At 42.1% G+C, this 25,502-nt stretch overlaps 1 protein-coding gene and 2 non-coding genes across 4 annotated transcripts in view; 1 reads left to right on the top strand and 2 right to left on the bottom strand.

The window, feature by feature from the left end:
• The window catches only part of LOC136867021 (transmembrane protein 53), a 266,998-nt gene that overhangs the window by 187,020 nt on the left and 54,476 nt on the right, over positions 1-25,502 (top strand). For both annotated transcript variants that reach the window (XM_067144117.2, XM_067144116.2), the window contains exon 2: positions 1,372-1,686. In XM_067144117.2, coding sequence (XP_067000218.1) covers positions 1,375-1,686 — 312 coding nt within the window. In that variant the 5' untranslated portion in view covers positions 1,372-1,374. The remainder of the gene's footprint in view (positions 1-1,371; positions 1,687-25,502) is intronic.
• On the bottom strand, positions 10,206-10,278 carry TRNAR-UCU (transfer RNA arginine (anticodon UCU)). Its single transcript has one exon. It is a non-coding gene; the product is annotated as a tRNA-Arg (tRNA).
• Positions 15,185-15,257, bottom strand: TRNAR-UCU (transfer RNA arginine (anticodon UCU)). The gene has a single exon. It is a non-coding gene; the product is annotated as a tRNA-Arg (tRNA).

Here is a 25,502-nt window from a genome sequence, read left to right as displayed (position 1 = left end):
AATGCGTGTATTTATAGGTATTTTAGAACAAAAGCTTTTCTTTTCTCGCTGCGTGTCAGAAAACTATCTTGGCACCAGAACTATCTTCTATCGTTCCGCAATTCTGAGGATCGTGATCTCCGAGGAGACTATTGTTCAGTTTTCTCCATCTGTTACAGTCTTCGGACAGACGTGCTTCACTAAAGAGATTCTTGATAATATTCGGCCATCGAGTGGAAACATTCCCGAGGACGATCAGTTTTCCCATACTGTCATCCCCACGTCGCATAGTTTATCCAAGAAAGGTTAAACTCTGCATTTACCGATTGAAGATAATCTGATTCTAATGTCGAGCTGGTTAATAATATAATCAGTGGTGCGAAACGCTGTCCAAAGCATTGTAACATTCTTCACCAGCATAACATTTTAAAGGAATCGGTTTTCTTCAGATATGTAGCACGAAGAATCCACGTCTCGGTTCCAGAGAGGAAAACTGAAAATGCCAGACTGGATATTACTCTCATCTTCAATGATAACGAATTACAGCGATCGTTCCATAAATGAGAGAAATTCGTTATTACATTTTTGGTCATAGCTGTTCTTATATTAATCGCAGGAACTCAGCTACAGTACCTGAACCAAGGTACAGTATCTGTGAGAAGTTCTCCAACATACCAGAGAAATATTTCGCTGTACTATAGTATATACAACGGTCGGAAACAACGTAAATCGGGTATGTGTGGGTTAGAGTGTTGGTCATACTGATGCATAATTTGAAAAATAAATAATTAGATGTCTGGCACTATTGTCATTTTATCAGCTGCTGAAGTTAACCAATCACATTGCTTCGCGGGCGTATTTAAATGGATTTTAAGAGGCGATGTTGCTAAATTTGCACGTAGCTTAAAGCCGGATTGAGAGCACCAATCGAAGGAAAAACTTCCGCCAGGGGAGGGATTTGAACATGGATCTTCGAGCTGACAGGATGGCGCCATAGCAAAAAGCTGCGGTGACGCCGGTTGAAAGTCGAGGTGTGTTTATGATTGATGGTCATTTCTCGGTAAGGCTCTCAAGCCGGTCTTATGCCACATGCATATTTAGCAACACCGCGCCGAAAAACCCTTTTGAATTCACCCGCAAAGCGATCTGATTGGCTAATAAAATGAAAACGGCGCGAGATATGGAATGATTCTTTTCAAATTATTTATCAGTATGACCAACCCTCTAACGTTCATATACCCGGTTCACGTTGTTTCCGACCACGCTGTATAAAACCGCCCTTCCCACATTGTATTAAGTGTGAGTGTAGACCAGTTTGTTACTACCCTATTTGTTATTTTTGTACTTGCCAGTTGAAGAAGGGAGGCTAACTCAAACTTGTACGTTTTCCAGATCATGCTGCTGTTCCCCCGCTCCGCCGTGATGACGGCGTCAGTGCGTCGTTTCAACTTCCAGAAGGTGTCGAAGAACATGGAGCTGATCCGTGCTTCGACCCCCTTGGAAGGGCAGGCTATGAAGGCAGGAGCTGAGGTGGTGGGCGAGGCAGCGGTGGGTGCTATCCGCCCCCTGGTGGTGATGTTGCCATGGCTACTGGCCAAGCGGCATCATGTGCTCAAGTACGCCCGCCTGTACACAGACCGTGGGCTGGACGTGCTGGCAGTTCGCAGCCATCCTGGCCACTTGCTACGTCCGGCCAAAGGCAGTCAGGTGAGACACACTTCCTTAATATTTTTCTAGTGTTCCCAGCCTACTCTGCAGGTGGTTGACTCAGCTGTACCCGTACACATTGAGTTTGGTTCATGTTTCGCTTCAAGCAGTATTGGCATTTGAGCCACGACTCAGAAGAGTGAGAGCATATATAGTTTGGCCCACGAAAGTTGGAGCCTGACATTTGAGCGGCGAAAGCCGAAACTACGAAGTACGCTGCGTTGCCATTGTTACCTCCATCTGCGGAATATCACAGACTGAATATTTAATCAAGTATGTAGGCCTAATGCAATTCAATAAACTTTGACCCGTTCCTATGCTCGTGCTAATAATTCCAGCATTTAAGACAGAACACATCATTGCCGATAAATATGAGATTTCATAATCACTAAACTGACAATAATCTCAACAAATACACATATGAAATAGAGAATAGAACTGTACAACTAGGCACTGACTAACTTACAAGAAAATAAACTAACAACAAAAATAATATTCAGGAAACAAACACGTGTTCGCCTCTGTGGTGTAGTGGTTAGTGTGATTAGCTGCCACCCCCGGAGGCCCGGGCTCGATTCCCGGCTCTGCCACGAAATTTGAAAAGTGGTACGAGGGCTGGAACGGGGTCCACTCAGCCTCGGGAGGTCAACTGAGTAGAGGTGGGTTTGATTCCAACCTTAGCCATCCTGGAAGTGGTTTTCCGTGGTTTCCCACTTCTCCTCCAGGCAAATGCCGGTCTTCTAATTTCCCCCCCCCCCCGCAAGGCTCCTGTTCAGCATAGCAGGTGAGGCCGCCTGGGTGAGGTACTGGTCATCCTCCCCAGTCGTATCTCCGATCCAGAGTCTGAAGCTCCAGGACACTGCCCTTGAGGCGGTAGATGTGGGATCCCTCGCTGAGTCCGAGAGAAAAACTAATCCTGGAAGGTAAGTAGATTAAGAAAGAAAGAAAACAAACACGTAAATAATTACATAAACCAGCAACAACTAACACACCTAACACAGTACCACTCCGAATAATATCACAAAAGCGACTGAGAGCAAGCCAACCAACGTGGCGATAGTGTGGCATATCTGTTACCGTTGCCACAGCAGCAGACCATTTTCGAGCAGCGATAGTCAACTTTTTCTCGCCGTGGCGCTAAAGGTCAGACTCCAACTGTCGTGGGCCCAACTATAGTAAACTCTTCGAAGGGCGGGTTGTTTACGATGTCACTGACTTACTCTACGTCTGACCAGTTACAGTGCTTAGTACCGAGGTAACGATCAGCGATCTGCACAGGAACCAAAGACCAATAACGGGTCACGGGACACAAACTTAATTGTCTGATTTATTCTCGTGTCAGAAACATATACATATAAGGCACAGTTCAAGTATTATATTATTTGTGACCAGATCTTGGCTACGTCCTGTGCATTTACTGTGGTGTAATGAAGGTCTTCTTGAGTACAGGAGGCTGGACACAGCTGGCATTGCAGCAAATGTTGTACAGTCTGGACTTCTCCACATTCACACTGAAAATTGTTAGATAATTGAGCGATTATTTTGAAAACATGAAGAATAACAAAACCAGATATGAACAACTCTGTAATAACATTTAACATGCTAAAGGTAAAAAAAAAAAAAAAAAAAAAAAAAAAAAAAAAAAAAAAAAAAAAACCGAATAGGAATTAAGCAGATACGTTCTGAGTTCCATTAGTTTCTATATAAATAACGTGTTAAGTCCACTTGTTTGCTAGTGGCTTTACGTCTCACCGACACAGATAGGTCTTATGGCGACGATTGCATAGGAAAGGCGTAGGAGTTGGAAGGAATCGGCCGTGGCCTTAATTAAGGTACAGCCCAAGCATTTGCCTGGTGTGAAAATGGGAAACCACGGAAAACCATTTTCAGGGCCACCGACAGCGAGATTCGAACCCACTATCTCCCGGATGCAAACTCACAGCCGCGCACCCCTAACCGCACGGCCAACTTGCCCGGTAGTCCACGGTTTGAAATGAGTTCAGTACATCGATGCAGGAATAAAAAGGAATGGACAAGTTCATAAAATTAGTATAATACAGTAACATAATAAACAACGCATCTTTTCTTGCATATATGTATGTATGTTCAGTCCGAAATAAGTGCGAAATAAGTATTTCAGTAAATTCTCATAAAATGTTTTCATTCTATTAACATTGCATCATAACCTTCAAGTCGTTTTTCGTAGCTTCGGATAGTCTGTTGTTGTTTACAAGTTTCGGAAGCTGCAATTGCACAATATGTAATATCAGTAAAATTATAGTTTCATACTTCTTGCATACTCCAGTACAGTAAGGGATTTTAAATGATACGATATGTAGCCTACCTAAAAAATATTGTTACGTGCTCAAACGACTTTGTCCTAACCCACTTCGGTATTTCCTGGGAAGAATTAGTGAGTCAGGCCGGTGATCTCCCAGCCGACCTCTCCTTGTATTGTGCTTTGGTCTGGTTTCCCCGTAGGATTTCCGGAACGGGAAAAGAGAAAATCCGTCTCTGACCGAGCCCCGAAGATTCCAGTACTTCATCTATAGAAGTATAAATACAGGGCCGCCACGGAAAATGAGTTGTGTTAGAGTGCCGAGTGTGTCGTAGGTGTTTCATCCATAGTTATTGGGTGTCGTCGTGTTAGAGTACGGAGTACTGAGTGGAATAATGTGTGCTCTGCCTTGGAGTACTGAGTGGAATACCGTGTGTGTACTGCCTTGGAGTACTGAGTGGAGTACGACGTGGAGTCAGTGTGTGGTACGGTTGGTGTGAGTAGATTTGGAGCAGTGTCAACTATTTTTGTTGTTGTGAGGGTAAGTGTCGTGCTGGTCAGCACTCTTGAGCTGTTGCTGTTACATAACCTCTGTTTAGTTGTCAATATTAAGTGGAATTGTGTGGAGCGGTTACGTTGTCTGCAAGTTAACTAAATTAATTGTGTGAGTGGCGGATTTTTTGTGGAGTCAAGCCAAGGGACAGTGGCCAGCAGCCTATCTGCGTTCAGCTGTTGAATGAGACGACTGAGCTTGCGGAATGAAGTGAAAGTGTAATGCTTCAATTAGAATTATAGCGCGTTCCAGGTAAAGACTACCCAGGTGGAGTCCGGCTGTGAGAGACTTGTAAATATACATCAATTAATGGAGTGGTCATGGCTGAGTATAATTGTATAAGTACTAATTGGCTCATCCTGAATTAAATCAGATCCATAAAGCAGACAAGTGTTTTATTCGTAACAGTATTTAAGAGACGTTGAACCTTCAGTAGTTTTCCCAGCATAAGCACACATATAGACCTACTTTTTCCTCGTACTGGTCTTAAGTCAACAAAGACGACGCCAACGCGGAGTGAAAAACAGATAAAATTGGACTGACTGACTGACTCCCTCCCTCCCTCGAGTTTCCACTGCCTTTGGTGCAGCGACCAATTAAGTCACTTTTTTGTCAGTAGTCTCACATAATCTACCCTATCAAAAGCCTGGGCCTTTGCTGGCAGGACCTAGTGTTTACAGTGCACTATGTCTTCTGGTATGGGCTAGAGTAATTTTGTTACTTTCACTGTCTGTCTCTTATACTTGGCTTTGACAATATGAAAGTGACTGAGGTATGAGCGATGCTAGTAATGCCATTCCTTCTGCAGCCAGTCCCTGCTATGAATGGTGTGAAAATGTTGCTCATAGGGTCGGTTGGTGCATGTATTTCAGTGGGCTTGGCAAGCTGATATGTAATAGCAACTTCTGGCTCGGTGAGGAAAGCAACGGGAAACTACCTCACTCCTCTTTTCCCTAGTACGGTTCTTCAGTGATGCCTAGGCCATCTATGATAGCTGATGGCAGAGCTGTTGAGGATCCAACCAGCCTTAGGGCTGAAGACTGAACATACATACATACATACATACATACATACATACATACATACATACATACATACATACATACATACATACATCAAAAGCCTTGGATAGGTCAATCGCGATATAGTCCATTCAACCTCCTGAATCTAAAATATCTGCTCCTGCTGGAATCCTACAAGTTACACGTCAGTGGAATAGCTTTTCATAAACCCGAACTGGCTTCTATCGAACCAGTTAGTAATTTCGCAACAATATATAGTATAATCAGAATCCTTTCAAAAGCTTACGTGCAATACATGTCAAGCTCACTGGCCTCTAATTATGTTTATCTTATCACCCTTTCCTATATACACCGGTAAAAATGAACGACGCTGTAAATCACAGACTACATCTCTTACTTTTCACATCATTCACCATTGTTCAACAACATTGCTAAAAATGAAGTAAACGAAAACTTAAATAATACTATGTGAATGTTTTAACTTGTTTATTAATTCTAATAAAAATGAATAATGGCGTGTGACCTCCGGAGAGGTCTGGTGCAGGTGTTTCAAATTGACGCTGACACCTGTTATGCGCCCTCCGCGTCTGTGAGGATGGGGCGCTGCTTAGATTAATTCTCATGCTGAAGACGGCACAAACACCCAGCCCCCGGGCCAGAGGAATTAACTAACGAAAGTTAAGATCCCAAGCTCGGCCGGGTATCGAACCCGGGATCCCCGGGACCAAACGCTAACTATTTAGCCATTTAGTCTACTTACAACACACGATAGAAATTTCACATAAATAACAGCTCTAGCGGCTGTACCTGGCACAGCGTATCACCTCTCTTCCGGCTCTGCAGTATTAGGGCATTCGAGATTTAAACTTTCAACTCTACTTTATAATTCCTTGCCCCCCTCCCTTGCCATCCAATTCTTCAGGTGATTATTCCTTCACGTTTTTCTTCTGATTTCGATCGTCGCTATCCTCCTGATAAATAGCGGCTAACGATCAAGGGGTATTACAGCTTATAAAAAGCAATCACGATAAGAATAATCGACACCACAGCAATGCTCGCTGCTGATGACAATAAAAAGCGAAATTAATCTAAATTCGTCAAAAATGAAGCCATACTTTCCAGTGTCGACTCAGTGAGTGTAACTTTAATGCTTTTCAGTTACTTTACGTCGCACCGATACAGGTGCGTCTTATGGCGACGATGGGGTTCGGATCCACTATCTCCCGAATGCAAGCTCACACCTGCGCGCCTTTAACCACACGGCCAACACACTCGGTATTAAACAAAGAACGATATGTTCCGTTCTTGAAAGAAGACCATCAGATTATATCAAATAACGTTTTTTATTTTATTTTTTAATATTATAAATTGATGATGTCCGCCTCTGTGGTGTAGTGGTTAGTGTGATTAGCTGCCACCACTGGAGGCCAGGTTCGATTCCCGGCTCTGCCACGTAATTTGAAAAGTGGTACAAGGACTGGAACGGCGTCCACTCAGCCTTGGGAGGTCAACTGAGAAGAGGGGGGTTCGATTCAACCCCCCCCCCCTCCTCCCGCCATCCTCGAAATGATTTTGCGTGGTTTCCAACTTCTTCTCCAGGCAAATGCCGGGATGGTACCTAACTTAAAGCCACGACCGCTTCATTCCCTCTTCCTTGTATATCCATTCCAGTCTTCACATCTCCCACAAGGCTCCTGTTGAGCGTAGGAGGTGAGGCCGCCTGGGCGAGGTGCTGGTCCTCTTTCCCAGTTGTATCCCCGACCCGAAGTTTGACACTCCTCGACACTGCCCTTGAGGTGGTAGAGGTGGGATCCCTCGCTACATCCGAGGGAAAAACCAAACCTGGAGGGTAAAAGGAGTAAGAAAGAAAGAAATATTATAAATTGTTGAAAATTGTTTAGAAATGTAGAAACAGATGTGTTCTTTTTTTTTTTTTTTTTTTTTTGCTAGTTGTTTTACGTCGCACCGACACAGATAGGTCTTACGGCGACGATGGGACAGGAAAGGGCTAGGAGTGGGAAGGAAGCGGCCGTGGCCTTAATTAAGGTACAGCCTGGTGTGAAAATGGGAAACCACGGAAAACCGTTTTCAGGGTTGCCGACAGTGGGGTTCGAACCTATTATCTCCCGAATACTGTATACTGGCAGCACGTAAGCGACTGCAGCTATCGAGCTCGGTGAAACAGATGTGTTTGAATCTCTCTTCTCCCCCGTCTAAGTAGAAAGACGAGATGAACAGCGGCGTTGTCGAATGGTCGTAGACAGAAAAACAAACACCCAGCCAATCCGAAACTGCCATTCATGTCGATTTATATCGACAGACCACGATCTTGAAACGTGGTTACCAACTCTGTTGTTTACATTCACCATGTGGTTAAGCTGTCTCGCTCGTGCTACGTGGCTGGAACGTTGCACAGTATGAGCCATGCTCTGGGGAAAAGTTCGACTAGTTGGCTGAACTGTCAGCGTCCTGGCCTTCGGTTCAGACGGTCCCGGGTTCGATTCCCGGCCGGCTCGGGGATTTTAACCTTAATTGGTTAATTCCAATGGCACGGGGGCTGGGTGTATGTGTTGTCTTCATCATCATTTCATCCTCATCACGACGCGCAGGTCGCCTAAGGGAGTCAGATAGAAAGACCTGCACCTGGCGAACCGAACCCGTCCTGGGATATCCCGGCACTAAAAGCCATACGGCATTTCATTTCTGGGGAAAATGTGGACGGACAGTTCTCTGGAAAGCACACTGGCAGTGCCCTATGCGTGTCGGTGGTAGAATTTACGGATATCACCTGCCTGGCCTAAGTGGTAACTAAAATGGGAATCCCAGAGGCTCTTGGCTTGGGAGCGTGGATTTACAACTACGGGGCTCCTAGCTCTGCTTGGAATGTCATCTTTACTATGCAACCTCCCTTTTTCAACTCAGGTTCTCTTCCGACCCCGAGGGTATTAGGTTTGCGAGGCCATCAACTTTCACGCCCTTCGTGGGCCTTCCCTTCCTTTTGCCAATACTTTCAGTCTTCGAAGTGTCGGGCTCTTCGAATTTCCCTTCGATTAGTACTTCCTCTTAAAACAATATTCACCACCAACGTGCCGGTACAGCAAACGGATTCATACCCAACCATCCGCCCATCGGCCAAGAGAAGATTAATCGCATGTGGCTCCGGAGGTGGCAACTAATCACTCTAACCACTACACAACAGAGATGGACTATTTAATTATTTATTTATTTATTTATTTACCCTCCAGGGTTGGCTTTTCCCTGGGACTCAGCGAGGGATCCCACCTCTACCGCCTCAAGGGCAGTGTCCTGGAGCTTCAAACTCTGGGTCGTGGGTTACAACTGGGGAGGATGACCAGTACCTCGTCCAGGAGGCCTCACCTGCTATGCTGAACGGGGGCCTTGTGGGGGGATGGGAATATTGGAAGGCATAGACAAGGAAGAGGGAAGGAAACGGCCGTGGCCTTAAGTTAGGTACCATCCCGGCATTTGCCCGGAGAAGTGGGAAACCACGGAAAACCACTTCTAGGATGGCTTAGGTGGGAATCGAACCCACCTCTACTCAGGGGACCTCCCGAGGCTGAGTGGACCCCGTTCCAGCTCTCGTACCACTTTTCAAATTTCGTGGCACAGCCGGGAATCGAACCCGCACCTCCGGGGGTGGCAGCTAATCACACTAACCACTACCACAGAGGCGGACTGTTTATTTATTTATTTATTTATTTATTTATTTATTTATTCTTTCTTTCTGTCTTTGTTAATCTGTTTACCCTCCAGGATTGGTTTTTTCATCGGACTCAGCGAGGGATCGCACCTCTACCGCCTCAAGGGCACTGTCCTGGAACGTGAGACCTTGGGTCGTGTGATACAACTGAGGAGGATGAACAGTACCTCGTCCAGGCGGCCTCACCTGCTATGCTGAATGGGGGCCTTGTGGGGGGATGGGAATATTGGAAGGCATAGACAAGGAAGAGGGAAGGAAACGGCCGTGGCCTTAAGTTAGGTGGAGGCATTTGCGTGGAGGAGATGTGGGAAACCATGGAAAACCACTTCCAGGATGGCTGAGGTGGAAATCGAACCCACCTGTACTCAGTTGACCTCCTGAGGCTGAGTGTACCCCGTTCCAGCCTTCATACCACCTTATCAAATTTCGTGGCAGAGAAGTGAATCGAACCCGGGCCTGGGAGTGGTAGCTAATCACACTAACCACTACACCACAGAGACGGACTATTTAATTAATTAATTAATTTATTTATTTTACAAATCAGAATCAGAAACAGCATTGCGCCGAATTACGAAGATTAGTAATAAATTTTTATGTACATTATTATTACAAAGTTCTTCACAAGGTATTTTTCACAAGAACAAAGGGACATCAAACAGAAATTAAAATCGAAATGTCGAAAGAAACGTGAAACATACTTGCAGATACAAGAGCTTCAAGTGATCCAAGTTAACTTTCATAATAAAACTTACGGTAAACGAACTTATAGGCAGAATTATTTCTAGCTTAATTACCTTTCTCTTTTCAATAACAGGAATACAAGCAAATGTGAAACTCTAGTAACAACTATATAGACCAAACTATGGCTTGAGAGGAGGTGAAAAGCCAAGATAAAAGGGTGTGGTTGTTGGTTATTTTCAAATTTCGGATAATATAAAAACTTCGCATCCCTTGCGGGGATCGAACCCACGACCTTTGGATTAGAAGTCCAACGCGCTATCCTCTGCGCCAAAGGGACGGGCAACCTGCAATGTCGAGTAGCATGCTGTTATTCTTCCCCAGGCGACCTAGAGTTTCAAGGTCATTATGAAAGTCTTGCTGTCTGATAAGCAGTGATTTAGTTGGAACAAAATATTTACAGGAACTCACCTTATTAATTCAGCAAATTTCAAATGGACTCATACTGGGTGGCAAAATCAGTGGCCTCATGTTTCCGACAAGTTGTTTCATCAGCTGAACGTCTCGCCTTTCGTAGCCGTGACTTGACATATGGTTGTGGGTTCAATATATGCACAGGAGGTCCAACGCTACTTATGAAAATAAGTCCGCTTGATCTTGCAACCAGCAGCCTATTTCTCTTTTCGGTCTGGATCTCATTCATGGTACTGAAAGCTCTTTCAGCTTCTGCTGAAGAGATGGGAATGGTCTGTACAGTCTTGATTAAAGGCATCAGCTCCACTGGAATTTCCTTGGTCTCGACATACTTTCTAAAAGCATTAATGTACCTCCTCTTGTCTGACATGTGGAATAAGTCACAAAGGTTGCCAACACTCTCATCACCATAGCAGATATCCAAATTAGAAGTGGAGGGCCAATTACTTTTGTGTAGTACCTTTGAATCGCTGATAACTTTTGTCATTCTCTCATCTCTTTGCCGACTAGAGCTGGAACCAAGATGAGATGATGTGGACACATTTTCCATAAGCCTGTTATTTAAATTTTTCACAAGACTTCTGAAAAACTGCTTTCTGTCAATTTTTACAACTTTTTTAGAATCGTGTAATCCTATGTTTCTAAACATTTTTGTTTTCTGCTGCTTTAAGAACTGTTCTGTAGTATTCTCTAGAAGCTGAGTTACACATAGATTCAAACACTTTTATGGTGCGCTTGATTGCATTTTGAGCCTCTGTCAGACTTGTCTCTCTTTTCTGCAACTCTAATGTCGAATCAGCTAACTCAACTAGAGCATCATACATAATTGCAATATTTTCTAGAAATTCTACAGATGTTAACATATTTTATAGACCTTGGAATTTTGCCCTTGCCTTGGAGTCTCTCTGGTGGGCATTTTTGGCCTCACTAAAATGTTTTACTAGTGCACTATAGTTTTCCCAGACAGCTTTTACAGTTCTCAGGCTCGATGCTACCCATTTTATTGTAAATATTTTCCCAAACTTCTTAACTCTTTGTTTCAGTGAAGCAGCACAAATGTTTAGTTCTCTTTGATTATTGGTAGACATGCTGTACAAAGAATACAATTTGTCAGAAAGAATGGAAATTGTTAACACCTGTAACTTCATTTCTTGTATCAGAAACGACCAATTCCAAGCGATGGTTTAAACAGTGCCAGATTACTATATCTGAAAATAATTTTAAAAACTGTGCTCCAACTCCATTTTTTCTACCTAACATTACATAGGCCCCATCACATGCTAGACCAACTAAATGTTCTGCCAGAAAGTTTTCATTCATCCCATATGAAGAAATATTCTTCAATATCTCTCGAGTAATAACATCTGCTGTAGTTGATTCAAATTCAATCAAGTCCCAGAAAAAGAAAATAACTTCAGAATTATCTGAAAGAGCACATCTCAAACATAATACTGAAACTGATTCACCTCTGATTTTCTGTTATAGATTTTGCTATTTTATTTCTCATTTCCTGTGGAATATGTTTAATAATGTAAGCACAACTAAAATTTGTATGAAGAACTCTTCCCATATATAAACCATTTAATTGTTGTTCAACATAAGCCTGTAGGTCTACGAAGGGTCTATTTCTTTTCGCAATTGAGTATGCTGTTCGAAATATTCCAACGGTGGTTTCCAGGTGTTTGACATTCATAGTGTCCAAGGAACTTTCAAATACCGGTACCTTTTCATTAGATTCTGATTTTTGTAACATAGATTTTTTGTGAGATTCTGAATTTTTGTGCTCAATTTTTTTTCCCGAGGGCTTGTTTGTCTATTAATATTGGTTCCGTTGGGATGAACCTCGCATTCTACCTATACTTTCATTAAGTCCTGCCGCTTTAGGAACTCCTAATCCTAATTTACTTTCCTCTTTACATACATTGCAGCCTAATTCTTTTATTTTCTGCAAATAACCACCTTTTCTCTGACAAAAAATAACGGTACTGAGACTCGTTCCAACAGTCTGGAAAATCTTGTTTTCCGTAACTGGGTCCTTGAATTTCACAGTCGATGGTAGAAGGTGTAGAACCATAACCTCGATTCTCCCTTGAATATGCATCACACGTTTCAGCAACATTTAACCCAGCCTCTGTCTTTATACTCACGTCTTTAATGAAACTAATGTTCTCGGAACTCCATTAACTGCAGAGAGATTCCATAATATCTGCTTCACAGCAACACATTGAGCAAAACATAAAATAAAACTTGAAATCATACAAACATAACGAGTGGAAGAAAGTTGATGTGCTCACTTCTCGCTCTCCGAATCCAATAGCAGTGTAGCCAACCTTAGAGAACCAGAAAAGCGCCCAGAAGTGTAAAAGCCACCGTATCTTATGAACATAAAACCGTAAGGTTCGATATTAGTCCGCTAGAGTACACCCATGACGTTTCAGCGTTATGTATAGATTATAAGATTTTCTTACTGAATGTAAAAATGTTACGTCATTCTAAAGTGGGAAAATATTTTCCGGAACGGCGTTCCGGCCCGTTCCGGTCCAACTAACTCACTGCTGATAAGTGATAACTATTTAACCCGTGGGCACGGTTAAGCTCACTGACGAAAATACTGCAAACTTGCTTTGCTTGTTTATACGTTACTTTAAAAGTCACAGATACTTGCATCGTAGTAAGTACTAATCTCATCATATGCGCTCTTTCTTTCTTTCTTTCTTTCTTTGTTAGTATTTTTCCCTCGGACTCAGCGAGGGGATCCCACCTCTGCCGCCTCAAGGGCAGTGTCATTTAGCTTGAAACTTTAGGTCGAGGAATCAGCTGGGGAGGAGGACCAGTACTTCGCTCAGGTGGCTTCACCTGCTATGCTGAACAGGGGCCTTGTAGGGAGGGGGGGGGGCGATTGGAAGGGATAGACAAGGAAGAGGGAAGGAAGCGGCCGTGGCCTTAAGTTAGGTACCATCCCGGCATTTGCCTGGAGGGGGAACCACAGTAAAACACTTCGAGGATGACTGAGGTGGAAATCGAACCCCCCCCCCACCCTTCTACTCAATTTACTTCTTGAGACTGAGTGGACCCCGTTCCAGCCTTCGCACCACTTTTCAAATTTCGTGGCAGAGCCGGGAATCGAACCCGGGCCTGGGAGTGGTAGCTAATCACGCTAACCACTACACCACAGAGTAGTTATTACAGTATAAACCCATGTGTACCGCGGCCGAACTGCATCAACTGTTCACACAATAGAACACTTCCAACACAAACCGAACGTTCGTCACTTGGTTTGTGAACTGTCGGGTCAGAAGGTTAACTGTTGAAAGTTAAGGGGGGGTGGGGGGTTGGGGGGGTGGGGGTGAGAATATTCTTATTCTTTCTTCCCCGTTGCCAGTCGTCAGTGAGCTTAACTGGTTATCAGGCAGCAGGACTTTCATAATGATCTTAACACTGTAGGTTGACTTATTGAGAACAAGAGCATGCTTGTCCATGATTCGGTTTGTCAGTTCCTTTGGCACAGAGGATGGCGCGTTGTGCTTCTAATCCAGAAGTCGTGTGCTCGATCCGCACAAGGGATGCAGTTTCTTAACTTTTTCATTTGAAAATAACCAAGACCCAGGTCTTTTTGTCTCAGCTCTTCTCCTCCTGTCATCTACATAATTGATTTATTTATTTTGTCACTCACATTTCACATTTTCTTGTATTCCTGTTGCAAGGCAAATGTTAATTAAGCTAGAAATAATTCTGCCTATATGTTCATTCACTGTAAGTTTTATTATGGAAGTTAACTCAGATTGTCCACCTCTGTGGTGTAGTGGTTAATGTGATTCAGCATAGCAGGTGAGGCTGCTTGGGCGAGGTATTGGTCCTCGTCCCTAGTTTCATACTCAGACCCTGACGCTTCTCGCTGAGACCAAGGGGAAAAACAACCCTGGACGGTAAACAGATTAAGAAAGTAATGTACTTCATTACTTTTATTGTTGTTATTTATGTCCGCCTCTGTGATGTAGTGGTTAGTGTGATTAACTGCCATTACTGGAGGCCCGGGTTTGATTCTGGGCTCTGCCACGAAATTTGAAAACGAAATCTGAAAACTGGTACGAGGGCTGGAACGGGGTGCGTCAGCCTCGGGAGGTCAGCTGAGTGAAGAGGGGTTCGGTTCTTTCCGTGGTTTCCCATTTCTCTTCCATGCAAATGCCAGGATGGTACCTAACTTAAGGCCACGGCCGCTTCCTTCCCTCTTCCTTGTATATCCTTTTTCTATCTTCGCATCCTCCCACAAGGCCCCTGTTCAACATTGCAGGTGAGGTACTGGTTCTCCTCCCTAGTTGTATCTCCTGTCCGATGTCTGACGCTCCTGGATACTGTCCTTGAGGCGGTAGAGGTGGGACCCTTCGCTGAGTCTGTGGGAAAACCAACCCTGGAGGGTAAACAGATTAAGAAAGAGAAAGAAGTTCTCCAAAAGGTAGTTTGCACAAGAAAAAGGAATATAAAACAGTAATTAAAGTGAATACGTTGAAAGAAACGTGAAAAATACTTGCAGATACAAGAACTTCAAGTGGTCCAAGTTAACTTTCGTAATAAAACTTACTGTAAACGAACATATATGCAGAACAATTTCCAGCTTAATTAACTTTCTCCTTTCAATAACAGGAATACAAGCAAATGTGAAACTCTTGTAACAGCTATATTGACCAAGCGACGGCTTGAGAGGAGGCGAAAACCAAGATAAAAGGGCCCGGTTGTTGGTTATTTTCAAATTTCGAACAATATTAAAAACATTGCATCCCTTGTGGGGATCGAACCCACGACCTTTGGATTAGAAGTCCAACGCGCTATCCTCTGCGCCAAAGGGACAGACAATCTCCAGTATGGACGAGCATGCTGTTATTCTTCCTGTGGTAACTTAGAGTATCAAGGTCATTATGTAAGTCTTGCTGTCTGATACCTAGTTAAGCCGTGGTCACGGTTAAGCTCACTGACGAAAATACTGCAGGCTTGCTTTGCTTGTTTATTACGTTACTTTAAAAGTCACGGATACTCGCATCGTGCTAACAAGGGAACTGTCCATACTGTCATATCGAAATCGACAATGAAATTTCCCAGACACCATGAGGAGACCCATAAAATAGCAATGTACAAATAGTTAGCTGGCATTTCGAACTGGAAGGTTTCGAAATCTTAATACAAAATCCGTGTGACAACGCAGCTTACTGGACAACCCTTGCTTCTTGCTGGCTCACGCGGCGCACGGTGGAGTGGAGTTGCAGTTGTGCTGGAGAGAGAGAGAGAGAGAGAAAACTGGCAGGCTGCCACGCGCCAAGGTCACGTTATTGTTACGGAACGAATGTGAACCATAAATGAGCTGCGTTAATCGCATGATAGAAACACAAATAGTTTTGGCACCATGCACAACGAATATGCACTTTGAGGCCACATTGTTCTTCACAGTTAGGGGCCGATGACCTTCGATGTTAGGCCCCTTAAAACAACAAGCATCATCATCAGCAGTCCTTCACAGTTATCTTTACTTGTTTGAAGGCATTATTTCGCAGGCACTTCGAACTCGGGAGGTCTCTCCGTTGTATAATTGGTTGGGAACCACGAATATTTAATCATGTCCTTGAACCGTGGAAAGGAAAATTAAAAATGAATGAAGGACTGCATTTTCGGTATGCTGTATCTCTGATAAACATCAAACTGAAAGTCTTCACAAGTCGGCACAATGTCTGTTAAGCGGCGATACAAAGCATTCCACCGTCGGAAGAAAAACTTGTCCAAGGGCTGTATTTTCCCTGTAGTGCCGGAAGGAATCTGGAGAATTTCTGTATTGTTGCCTGGAGGAATGTCTTCAAGACAGCTCTTATCACGATAAGTAGTCCAGGAATCTAGCAGGAGCAAACACTTCCTTCCGCAAATGGGAAGAAGGATTTTTTTAAACCAGTACTTTAATTCCTTTTTCCCCATTTTCCCCCGATTTTACAATTATATTTCTGGCATGAAACAATTCTTTGGAAACTGTCGGACCGAAAGTTCCAGTTGCCTCCTGTAGTACAGTGAATAATTTCTGGAAAAGAATACTGGCTGTATTACGAAATTGTAGGCATAATTGTATACGAATGGGTGAGTGCACTAACTGATTGAGCAACTGTTTCTGTATGTTTCTCACCAACAAACGATAGAGTCCTTTTCGCTTTCATTTCGCGCACGAAACCACTCCGATCAGTATTGTATATTGAAGAAGGAGTGTAGTCTAAAAATCGCTCTGCGGCTACTTCCACCAATTTCTTTGCGACTTTATCTTTTTCGTCTTCTTCTTGCAGATAGGTACGGGATACAAATTTGGTAATTTTTCTACTTTTTATTCTGTACTTTTTCTTAGAAAGACTCAACCAACTAGCACATGCGCTGAAATTAGTTCGTCGCATTGAAATCTCTCTTGAAATTTCCAAGGCCCACAGTCGCAGGTCTTCATCGCATACGTTCCGCTTCAGTCTTCTTGCTTCTGTAAAGCGAGAAAATAATTTTGTATGCATCAATGTCCTGTGTTCAGTCGATCTTACTGATGTAGATTCTAATTGGTTCTTCCGCCTGTACAGTTGTCGTAGTGACGTCACCTTACGACAACTTTTGCGAACAGTGGATAATGAAAGCCGCAAGATCTACAGTTTGTTTCACTTTCTTCTGTGGACTGGAAGCATAGCTTGAACTAATAGATTTGCTGAGTGACTGCGGTGTCTCTTCACTGGATTGACAGGAATCAGACTCGGGGCTCAAAATCGGACCCGTAACACATCTTGCTCCTGGCAATGGTGTGCTGCCTTCTCTTTCAGATAATGCAGATGAGGTGTCGCTGCTTCCACTATCACTTTCACTGTCACTACAGTATTTCTCTCCAAACACGACTCCGAGATGATGCTGGCACCCATGGGGTGATTTTCAGTTAGTTCGATCACATTTCGACCCATCTCAATTTCTTCCAAAGTTGTTTTACGGGAAGAGGAGGAACCTTTTCATGGAAATAACGTAAAGCCTGCTCTTGAACATCAGCCGGATTCATGACTGCTCTTTCAAAGCAACGTGTGTCAACTGGCTAGCCCAGAAAGCTCAAGATAACCCGGTCGCTTAAGCTGGTCACCAGAGCTGTCCACGTCCACGCGTGCAATTCTATTAGACATTTCCGTATCGATTTGGGGACCTTACAGATCGAAATGGCAGCTGAATTTTTGTACATTGCTTTCTTATGGACCCTCCATCCTCTCTACCAAATTTCATTGTCGATTTCAATATGACAGTATGGACCGTTCCCTTGTTAGCTCCACCGATGTAATGAAAGCAATTGCTTTAACTCAGGGTGCGTTTAATATCCTATGTGTTGCCCAGACACTTTGTGCATCATTTTCGTCTTGCTGTACACCAGACGTTCTCTAAAACAGTGGTCCTCAAAGTGCGGGGCGTAGAGAGTGATAAAGGGGGCGGGGGTGGGGGCAGCTACCTTGATTGAAATACTTATAATTCATATTTTGTTACAAATATTGCTATCCTTAGGTTCTCATATCCATGAACCTATACTCCGCACGGCCTTACTTCTAAATTGAAGTTTCGCAAAACAAATGAGCATCGCCTTTCCTCTGTTGCCAGCGCGCTACGCCCGCGAGAACAGCTGATGCAATACGACCGCGGTAAACAACCATATATAGTAAAATGTAATACCCTACTCAGAAAAACTAATGAATATGGATTGAAAACAAATTCACAAAAACTACACTTAATAACAACACCTGACACTAATAAGAGAATATATTATTATGAATAAAAGTGAATGAGGGAATAACATTTCACTCACCACCAATGGCTGGCACAGGAAGGAGGTTATGGCCTACAAAGGGAACACTCCACTGATCTCAGAGTCACTGTAACCCTCCAACAACGAATCATTGTCACTATCACCAGCTCCCAAAGATATCATTAAACTTCCGACGGAGTTCACCGTTACATCTTCATTTTCCCACGCCTCACGTACTAATATTTGTGTACTGCGCACAAATTTCCTCCAGTCATCGGCACTGACATTTACCACAACTTCGGCTAACAGATTTTCCACCTCGGGTACAGTAAAACGCTTCTTTGGTTGCAACATAACCCTTAATCTGAGCCCAAATCTTTTCTATTGCAGTGAAATGAAATTATCGCGAACCGTACCGAATACCATACACGCTGAGCGAGATAGGTTAACCACGTGGTGAATGTAAATAGTAGACTTGGCAACTAGGTTTCGAGATCGTACTCTGCCGATATAAGTCGATATAAATGGCAGCTTGGGATTGGTTGGATGTCTATGCTTCAGTGCACAACCACCAGACAGAGCCAAAATCGGCCTAAACGTCAATTTAGAAGTAGAGCCGTGCGGAGTATAGGCAGGAAGCTCTTCCACCACCATTCAAGACTAATGAATTCGTACTTTTGCTGTCTTATTTTACAAGAACTGAACGGTAGATCCTGCCAGCACGTATTCTGAGAAAAGGTGCGAGTAACATTTCCCACACCACCCGCAGCGGTATCACCTTACCAAACACTAAACAACCAATAATGACAATATGATCGCCACTTCCTTACAAGAATAGATTCTTCTATTTCTGCCATTTTCGACTCGATATATCGGTTTTAAAATATTGGTGCTATTATCCATGAAGACTCTTCAATGGTATGAAAGGGGCCGATGACCTTCGATGTTAGGCCCCTTAAAACAACAAACATCAATGGAGTGAAAGGGTAATAGACAACTAACGGCTCTTTAAAAAATAGACCTACCTTCTGCTTAATAGGTCTAAAAATACATTAATTATTTATAAAACACGGTAATCTCGTAAATGGTTAAAAGTAAAATCCCAGTTGCCTAGCTACAATAAAGGGCCAAAATGTTCAGTAAAATAACCTGAAAATTTCTTAATGTCTCCCAATGATTGCCGGATAGCTGTAGACGTACTTGGTGACGAGAACTCAGCGTTGGTCGCCGATGTAGTGGATGCAGTGAACCTCCCAGTAGCAGTTCCTAGTGATGAAGTTCCTTTAACAGTTTTAATGTATGTATCTTCAAACCAGTGGCGAAACTACTTGGAGTCATTTGAGGCAATGCCTACCCTAAGAAATACGATTACACATAACTATCGTAACAAATGTATATGCCGTTGTTATTGTGTTAAATCAACAATAATCTCTTTTTGATATGTGCTACATGATGACAGCAGATGATGTGCTTTGCTGATCGCCCCGCTAGATGGCGACAGCAGACTACTTGTTCTGACAGGGAGGCAGTCTCTAACTTGTCTCACCTAGGACTTTTTGTTTTATTTCCTTTCCGTCAGGTTGTGAATGGCGCGGGGTGGTGGAGGAAGGGTACGTTTACCGCCCGCAGTCCTCTCTCCGCAAGGTCTAGAGCCCAGAGAGGCAAGCCTCTTTGCTATTTGAGAGCGTAGTAACTCCCCGCGCGAAGGTTACAAATGAAGTACCCTATTGTTAAGTGTGTGCTTTTCTTTTGAATTAGTAGACAATCCATGCATTATTGGCTGTATTTGTGACAATTCAGACATGGACTGTTAGTTGTGTAAACGAGACAATAATATCAGGCAGGCTCTTCATTCATAATCTGACAGCGTTTCATTCATTTTTAGTAGATCCTCAAAAAGAGCTCATCCTCTGGAATCCAAAGGATTCAGACTTCCACAAGCATGCGCTACCCGTTGGAGCTTTCACTCGAGAGCAGTCCACACAATATTTTCACATTATGATGATCTAAGACAGGATTTTGAAGACATTGCAGAGAATGATGAGGGTTGGGACAAGGAGTCGTAAAATTCTGCTGTAGGGTTGCTTAGCATACTCAAGAAGGCCCAATTCATTTATTTGCTCTGTCTCTGTAGATACATTTTTGTTTATAGAGACCATATCGTTGCTCTACTGCAACATAAAAGCACACCTGATGTAATTCTGTGCAATACTGAAATTAGAAAAACCACTGTATCCTCAAGGTCCTGCGAATATACAGTATCATCTTGCGTTGTAAAATGTCGCAAAATAAATAACGAGATAAATGTAGACGACAGGACATTCCAAAAGCTCAAAATGTTAACATATGAAGTTCTTGACACCTTAATTATGCAAATGGAAATACGGTTTGGCGATTTTGAAAGCATCCAGTTTGAGTTGTTGTATACAACTCAGTTCATAGTTTACAAAGCGAGCTTTCCTGCTATTAAACTGAACAGTCTTATGAACATTTACCGCTGTTTTAATAGGAAAAAACTAGAAAGTGAATTCATGAAGATTTATTTCGATATAGAAAAACATTTGCCCCCTAAAACTTGTGATAGTACATATATCACACCCCCGAATTATATGTAGAAGTTAGAGATATTATTGTCAGTATTCGATTTATTATTATTATTATTAGTATTTCATTTATATATTTTGCCATTTATATTGGTAAGCTGGAAGATATCCACATATGTAGGTATGAGTAATTTGTTTTGCACGAGTGGGAAAACATTGCTTTAATAACTCTGGTAATTTGAATGAGTCATCTGGCTACCCCAGTGTTTGTTGATGTACTTGTGTCAGGAAATTCCATTAGTCATGTATATATCCCAGCCTGATGAGATGAGCTTGTTGTTGTACCAGGGAAATTTGATAATTCATGTAAAACTCCCGAGTGTTTGTTTATAACTTGGGAGAAAGAAGAGGTTCACTCATGATTGGCTGGCAAGCACCAATCCAGACGTATCATCTAAGAGGAGGGGGATGTTGATGTCTATAAAGGTTGATGATACGGCGGCAACGAAAAACATTGTAAGGGTGATTGTAGAGGTGATTGTAAAGGAACGAGAAGGAAGATAACTACAACTACAACTACAACTACAACTGAGGCACTGTCCGGGAAGGAAGTGGTGCTGATACACGGTACTGGAATGACACGGCTGCAATGGACTGGACTTCAAACGTTCGTGGAGCGTAGTCTTGTTATGTTCGTGGAAAGTGGATGATTGTGGAGAGTGCTTGCGCATTAAGTATTGTAGCACTTGTGGCGGCCTAGCATTATATGTTGGTGAAAGCTATCTCAGACTTTCCATAAATTTATATGTTGAGGATCGACAGACGTGTGTATATATCTTTACAACAAGTGTTAAAATATGTGAACACAGTAGTACAAGGTACAGTATCTGTGTGATGTGATAACTGCCGATTATGAGAATCGGTAAGTCGAATTGATATAGAGACAGTGAAGGGTATTTATCTTCATACATGTACATTGTTCATCGGACCATCTACAAATGGTAGCTTAGTTCTCGCTTTCGTTTTCCCACGATTTTCATTATTATTGTTGTTGTTGTTGTAAATATGGAGTCTTCCAGCAATATTTTATGTGTGTATTATATGTATAATGTTGTATGTTGATGAGGTGCTCATGCACGGAATTTGTTAAGAATACAGTTAGCTATTTTAGAATCAGTGTTATTGATGAACCTAGGTGCAGTTCCTACCTAATTAGTCGTTTTCAGGAGGTTAGGTAAGGCCTGCAGCAGATGTACCAGTACGCAGCATTATGTACACGCCCTGGGATATACAGTTTATCATGCTCTTATCTAAATTCGAGGGATCCATTCTGGTGAACTCTGGCGCCCATACTACGGACATTTCGGTTAATTATGCTTATTAATTTTATTAAGTTTTTGTGTAATTTTATTTATATATTTTTATTCATGATTTTATTTTTATTTATTATATCATCAAAAAAAAGTTACAAACTTTTACATTACATTGTCCTCAGTGACCTCGAACCAGTGTATGTGGAAATGTCATTATTATTATTATTATTATTATTATTATTATTATTATTATTATTATTATTATTATTATTGCTCTTTGTTTTACGTCACACCGACACAGATAGGTCTTAAGGCGACAATGGGACAGGAAAGGCCAAGGAATGGGAAGGAAGCGGCCGTGGTCTTAATTAAGGTAGATTTGCCTGGTGTGAAAGTGGGAAACCACGGGTGCCGCCAGTGGGGTTCGAACCCACTATCTCCCGGATGCGAGCTCACAGCTGCGCGCTTCTAACCGCACGGCCAACTCGCCCGGTTGTGGAAATGTCAAAATTGATTCCTTTAATATTAACATTTCCTGTGACCACTGAAGGGAGTATGAGCACTCTGAAGAGGATAAAAACATACTTGCGTAATTCAATGAACAATGAAAGACTCGGCAGTCTTCGTACCATTTCTATGGAGAAAATGCTTGTGAAGAAATTGGTGAGCAAGTATTGAAGGACCGAGTGATTGACCATTTTGCAACCAAGACAACTCGGCGTTTGGAACTACGTACAAGAAACTTTAAGGTAAGATTTACTGCCTACCCATTAATAAACTAATAGCTTCGCCACTGCTTCATACGAGCCTTCATATTTGAGTATTGCCGGAACGTTTCAAAATTGCGGCACACGTATTACACTTAACTTCAGTTTTATTGATTTTTGTGAAATATCTCCACACATCACTTTTATTTGGAGCCGTTTATGAAACTACTTGTTGAAAACTGTATACCACTAAAAGATGTAAACAAATGAATCACTTAAACACACTATGAAGTATGAACAGCACTAACCGCCAACAATATTCCACATCTTTCGTGTACCTCACGACAACAATGACAACGTAGTTAACGACTGGGCATGCTGTGGCTGGCGGCTTAATTGACTTACAAGATATGCACGATGGATGAGTTGTGATATCATCACTGTGTTTACCGAAGTGAATTGAGAAATAAAAATTCAAATTTCGTAACTGTAGCATGCAAATATTGAAAGGGCCTGAAAAAGAATCACATCGTAGTCAAAAGTATTAAATTAGACAGAAATATCGATATATTGGGCACAAAATATCGATATCGACAATATATCGGACCTCAAATATCGATGTCGATATATCGATATTTTCCTCTCAAAATATCGATATTCCGATATATCGATATTCGTTTGCCATCTCTATGAAAAGGTGAATTCTACTGCGTGTTTATTGTAAGTGGTTAGCCCGATTTACAATAAATTGATAAAAGTATCGCCATATCATGAATAAGTAGCTTATTAGTAAAAGGACGCCATGGAAGTGATTTATCGAATGCTTGCCCTATCACATAAACATCAATTGCTACCACGTCTTCATGATAGCCCAAAATTTGCCCTGCAACTTGATGACGGTTCTGATATGGTAAACAGTGCCCAGCTTCTTGTTTTTGTACGCTACTATCTTAAAAATGAAATGCACGAGGAATTTTTATTTTGTAAAGCTCTGGAAGGGAAGACTGCAGGCGAAGATGTTTTCTCTCTTCTGAATTCCGTTTTCATTGACAACAAGCTGTCATGGATAAATCGTGTTGGTATATGTACCGATGGGGCGGTGCCATTTGCTGGAACTAAAAATGGGTTTGGAGCAAGAGTGAGTGCTGTTACTAATTCTGTAAAATTCACACATTGCAGGATACACTGGGAGGCATTGGTTTCAAAAGTATTACAACCAGAAGTCAATGAAATGCTGAACGATGCTGTCAGTGTTGTAATTTTTGTAAAAACATGAGCTTTAAATAATAGAATATTTTCCATTTTTTGCGAGGATATGGGATCTACACACGATTCGCTTCTGTTGCATACGGAGATGCGTTGGTTGTCTCGTGGTCGAGTCCTTTGTGCGTTGTGGAGCTGAAGAACGAACTTCGTCTTTTCCTGTTGGACACCAGTCTTACGCTCGCTGCTCTGTTTCTGGATAAAAAATGCCTTCTAATACTGTGCTACCTGGCTGACGTATTTGAGAAACTGAATGATCTTAACATGTCACTTCAAGGACTAAATCGTTCTATTGTCTTTCTTAACGAGAAAGTGCTTGCATTGAAGAGAAAATTGGAACTTTGGAAAACTCAGATGGACAAAGGTAACTGTGAGATGTTTCCTTGTCTGAATGAATTCCTGGAGGAAAATGAGTTAGATTTTGGCAAAATTAGTGGAAATGCCGCAGCACACCTCGAAAACTTTCGTCAACAAGTCGAGGAAAATTTTCTAGATTCCGATACAAACGTAACAGCCCACTTGTCAACGGTAGAACAGAAGTGACGGAACACTTCGAAATGAATTTAAGACGAAGTCTCTTGAAACATTTTGGGTGCAGATTCGGAATGAATATCCCAATTTATCAAGGAAACCAATGGACGTGTTATTACCCTCCGCTTCAACGTGTGTGAGTAAACATTTTCCGCAATGGCATCTATCAAGAGGAAGCATCGGTCTTCACTGCAGCTGGAAGGGGATCTGCGGGTTGCTGTTTCAAATATCAAACCAAGACTGGTTCTACTTTTATTACAAATTCAAGCTCCCCCATCACCCTAACTCAGTAAGTGTCAGAGAAGTACCGAATTCTGAACCCTGCACCTTCTTATTCTTTTGTTTTACTTTTTTTTCGGGCAAAGAGTTAAAAAATAACATTTTTCAAATTCACAGTTAAAATGTTGAAAATTGTATATATTATTTCTACTGTCATTTATAAGTCACGAGCTTTCACATATGAAAAGCATTCTAAATGAACTAAAAGCAACATAGGCGTCACATATAAAGAGCCAGTTTGTGAAATAAACAATGTGTTCAATTCCAATAACTGCACGTGCAGCCGTTTTATTTTATAAGCTAGTAGTAATAGTTAACTTTCAACACCTTGGACTAATACAAATGCTTGATTTTTTTTTACACAAAGTTGTTGAACTCTGATGTCTCATTGTGTGTTATTATTATTATTATTATTATTATTATTATTATTATTATTATTATTATTATTATTATTGTGACTGGTAGTTGAGTAATTAGGCAGAAGCAAATACTGTAGATTTCATGATCCGTTTTTTTGCGATGTAGTCTATGAAAAGTGCTATAAAGGACAGAAGAAAGAAGAATAGGGGGGGGGGTAAATATTTCATGTTTCAGAAGGGGGGCGCACAGAAAACGTTTGAGTACCCCTGCTTTAAAAGACCAGATTCAGGCAGTGGAAGGGCTCGGTGGTAGATGACAAA

This window comes from Anabrus simplex, chromosome 3, assembly GCF_040414725.1.
Source record: "Anabrus simplex isolate iqAnaSimp1 chromosome 3, ASM4041472v1, whole genome shotgun sequence".
In the NCBI taxonomy this organism is placed as follows: Eukaryota; Metazoa; Arthropoda; class Insecta; order Orthoptera; family Tettigoniidae; genus Anabrus; species Anabrus simplex.
This window is presented reverse-complemented; position numbering and strand designations above follow the sequence as displayed.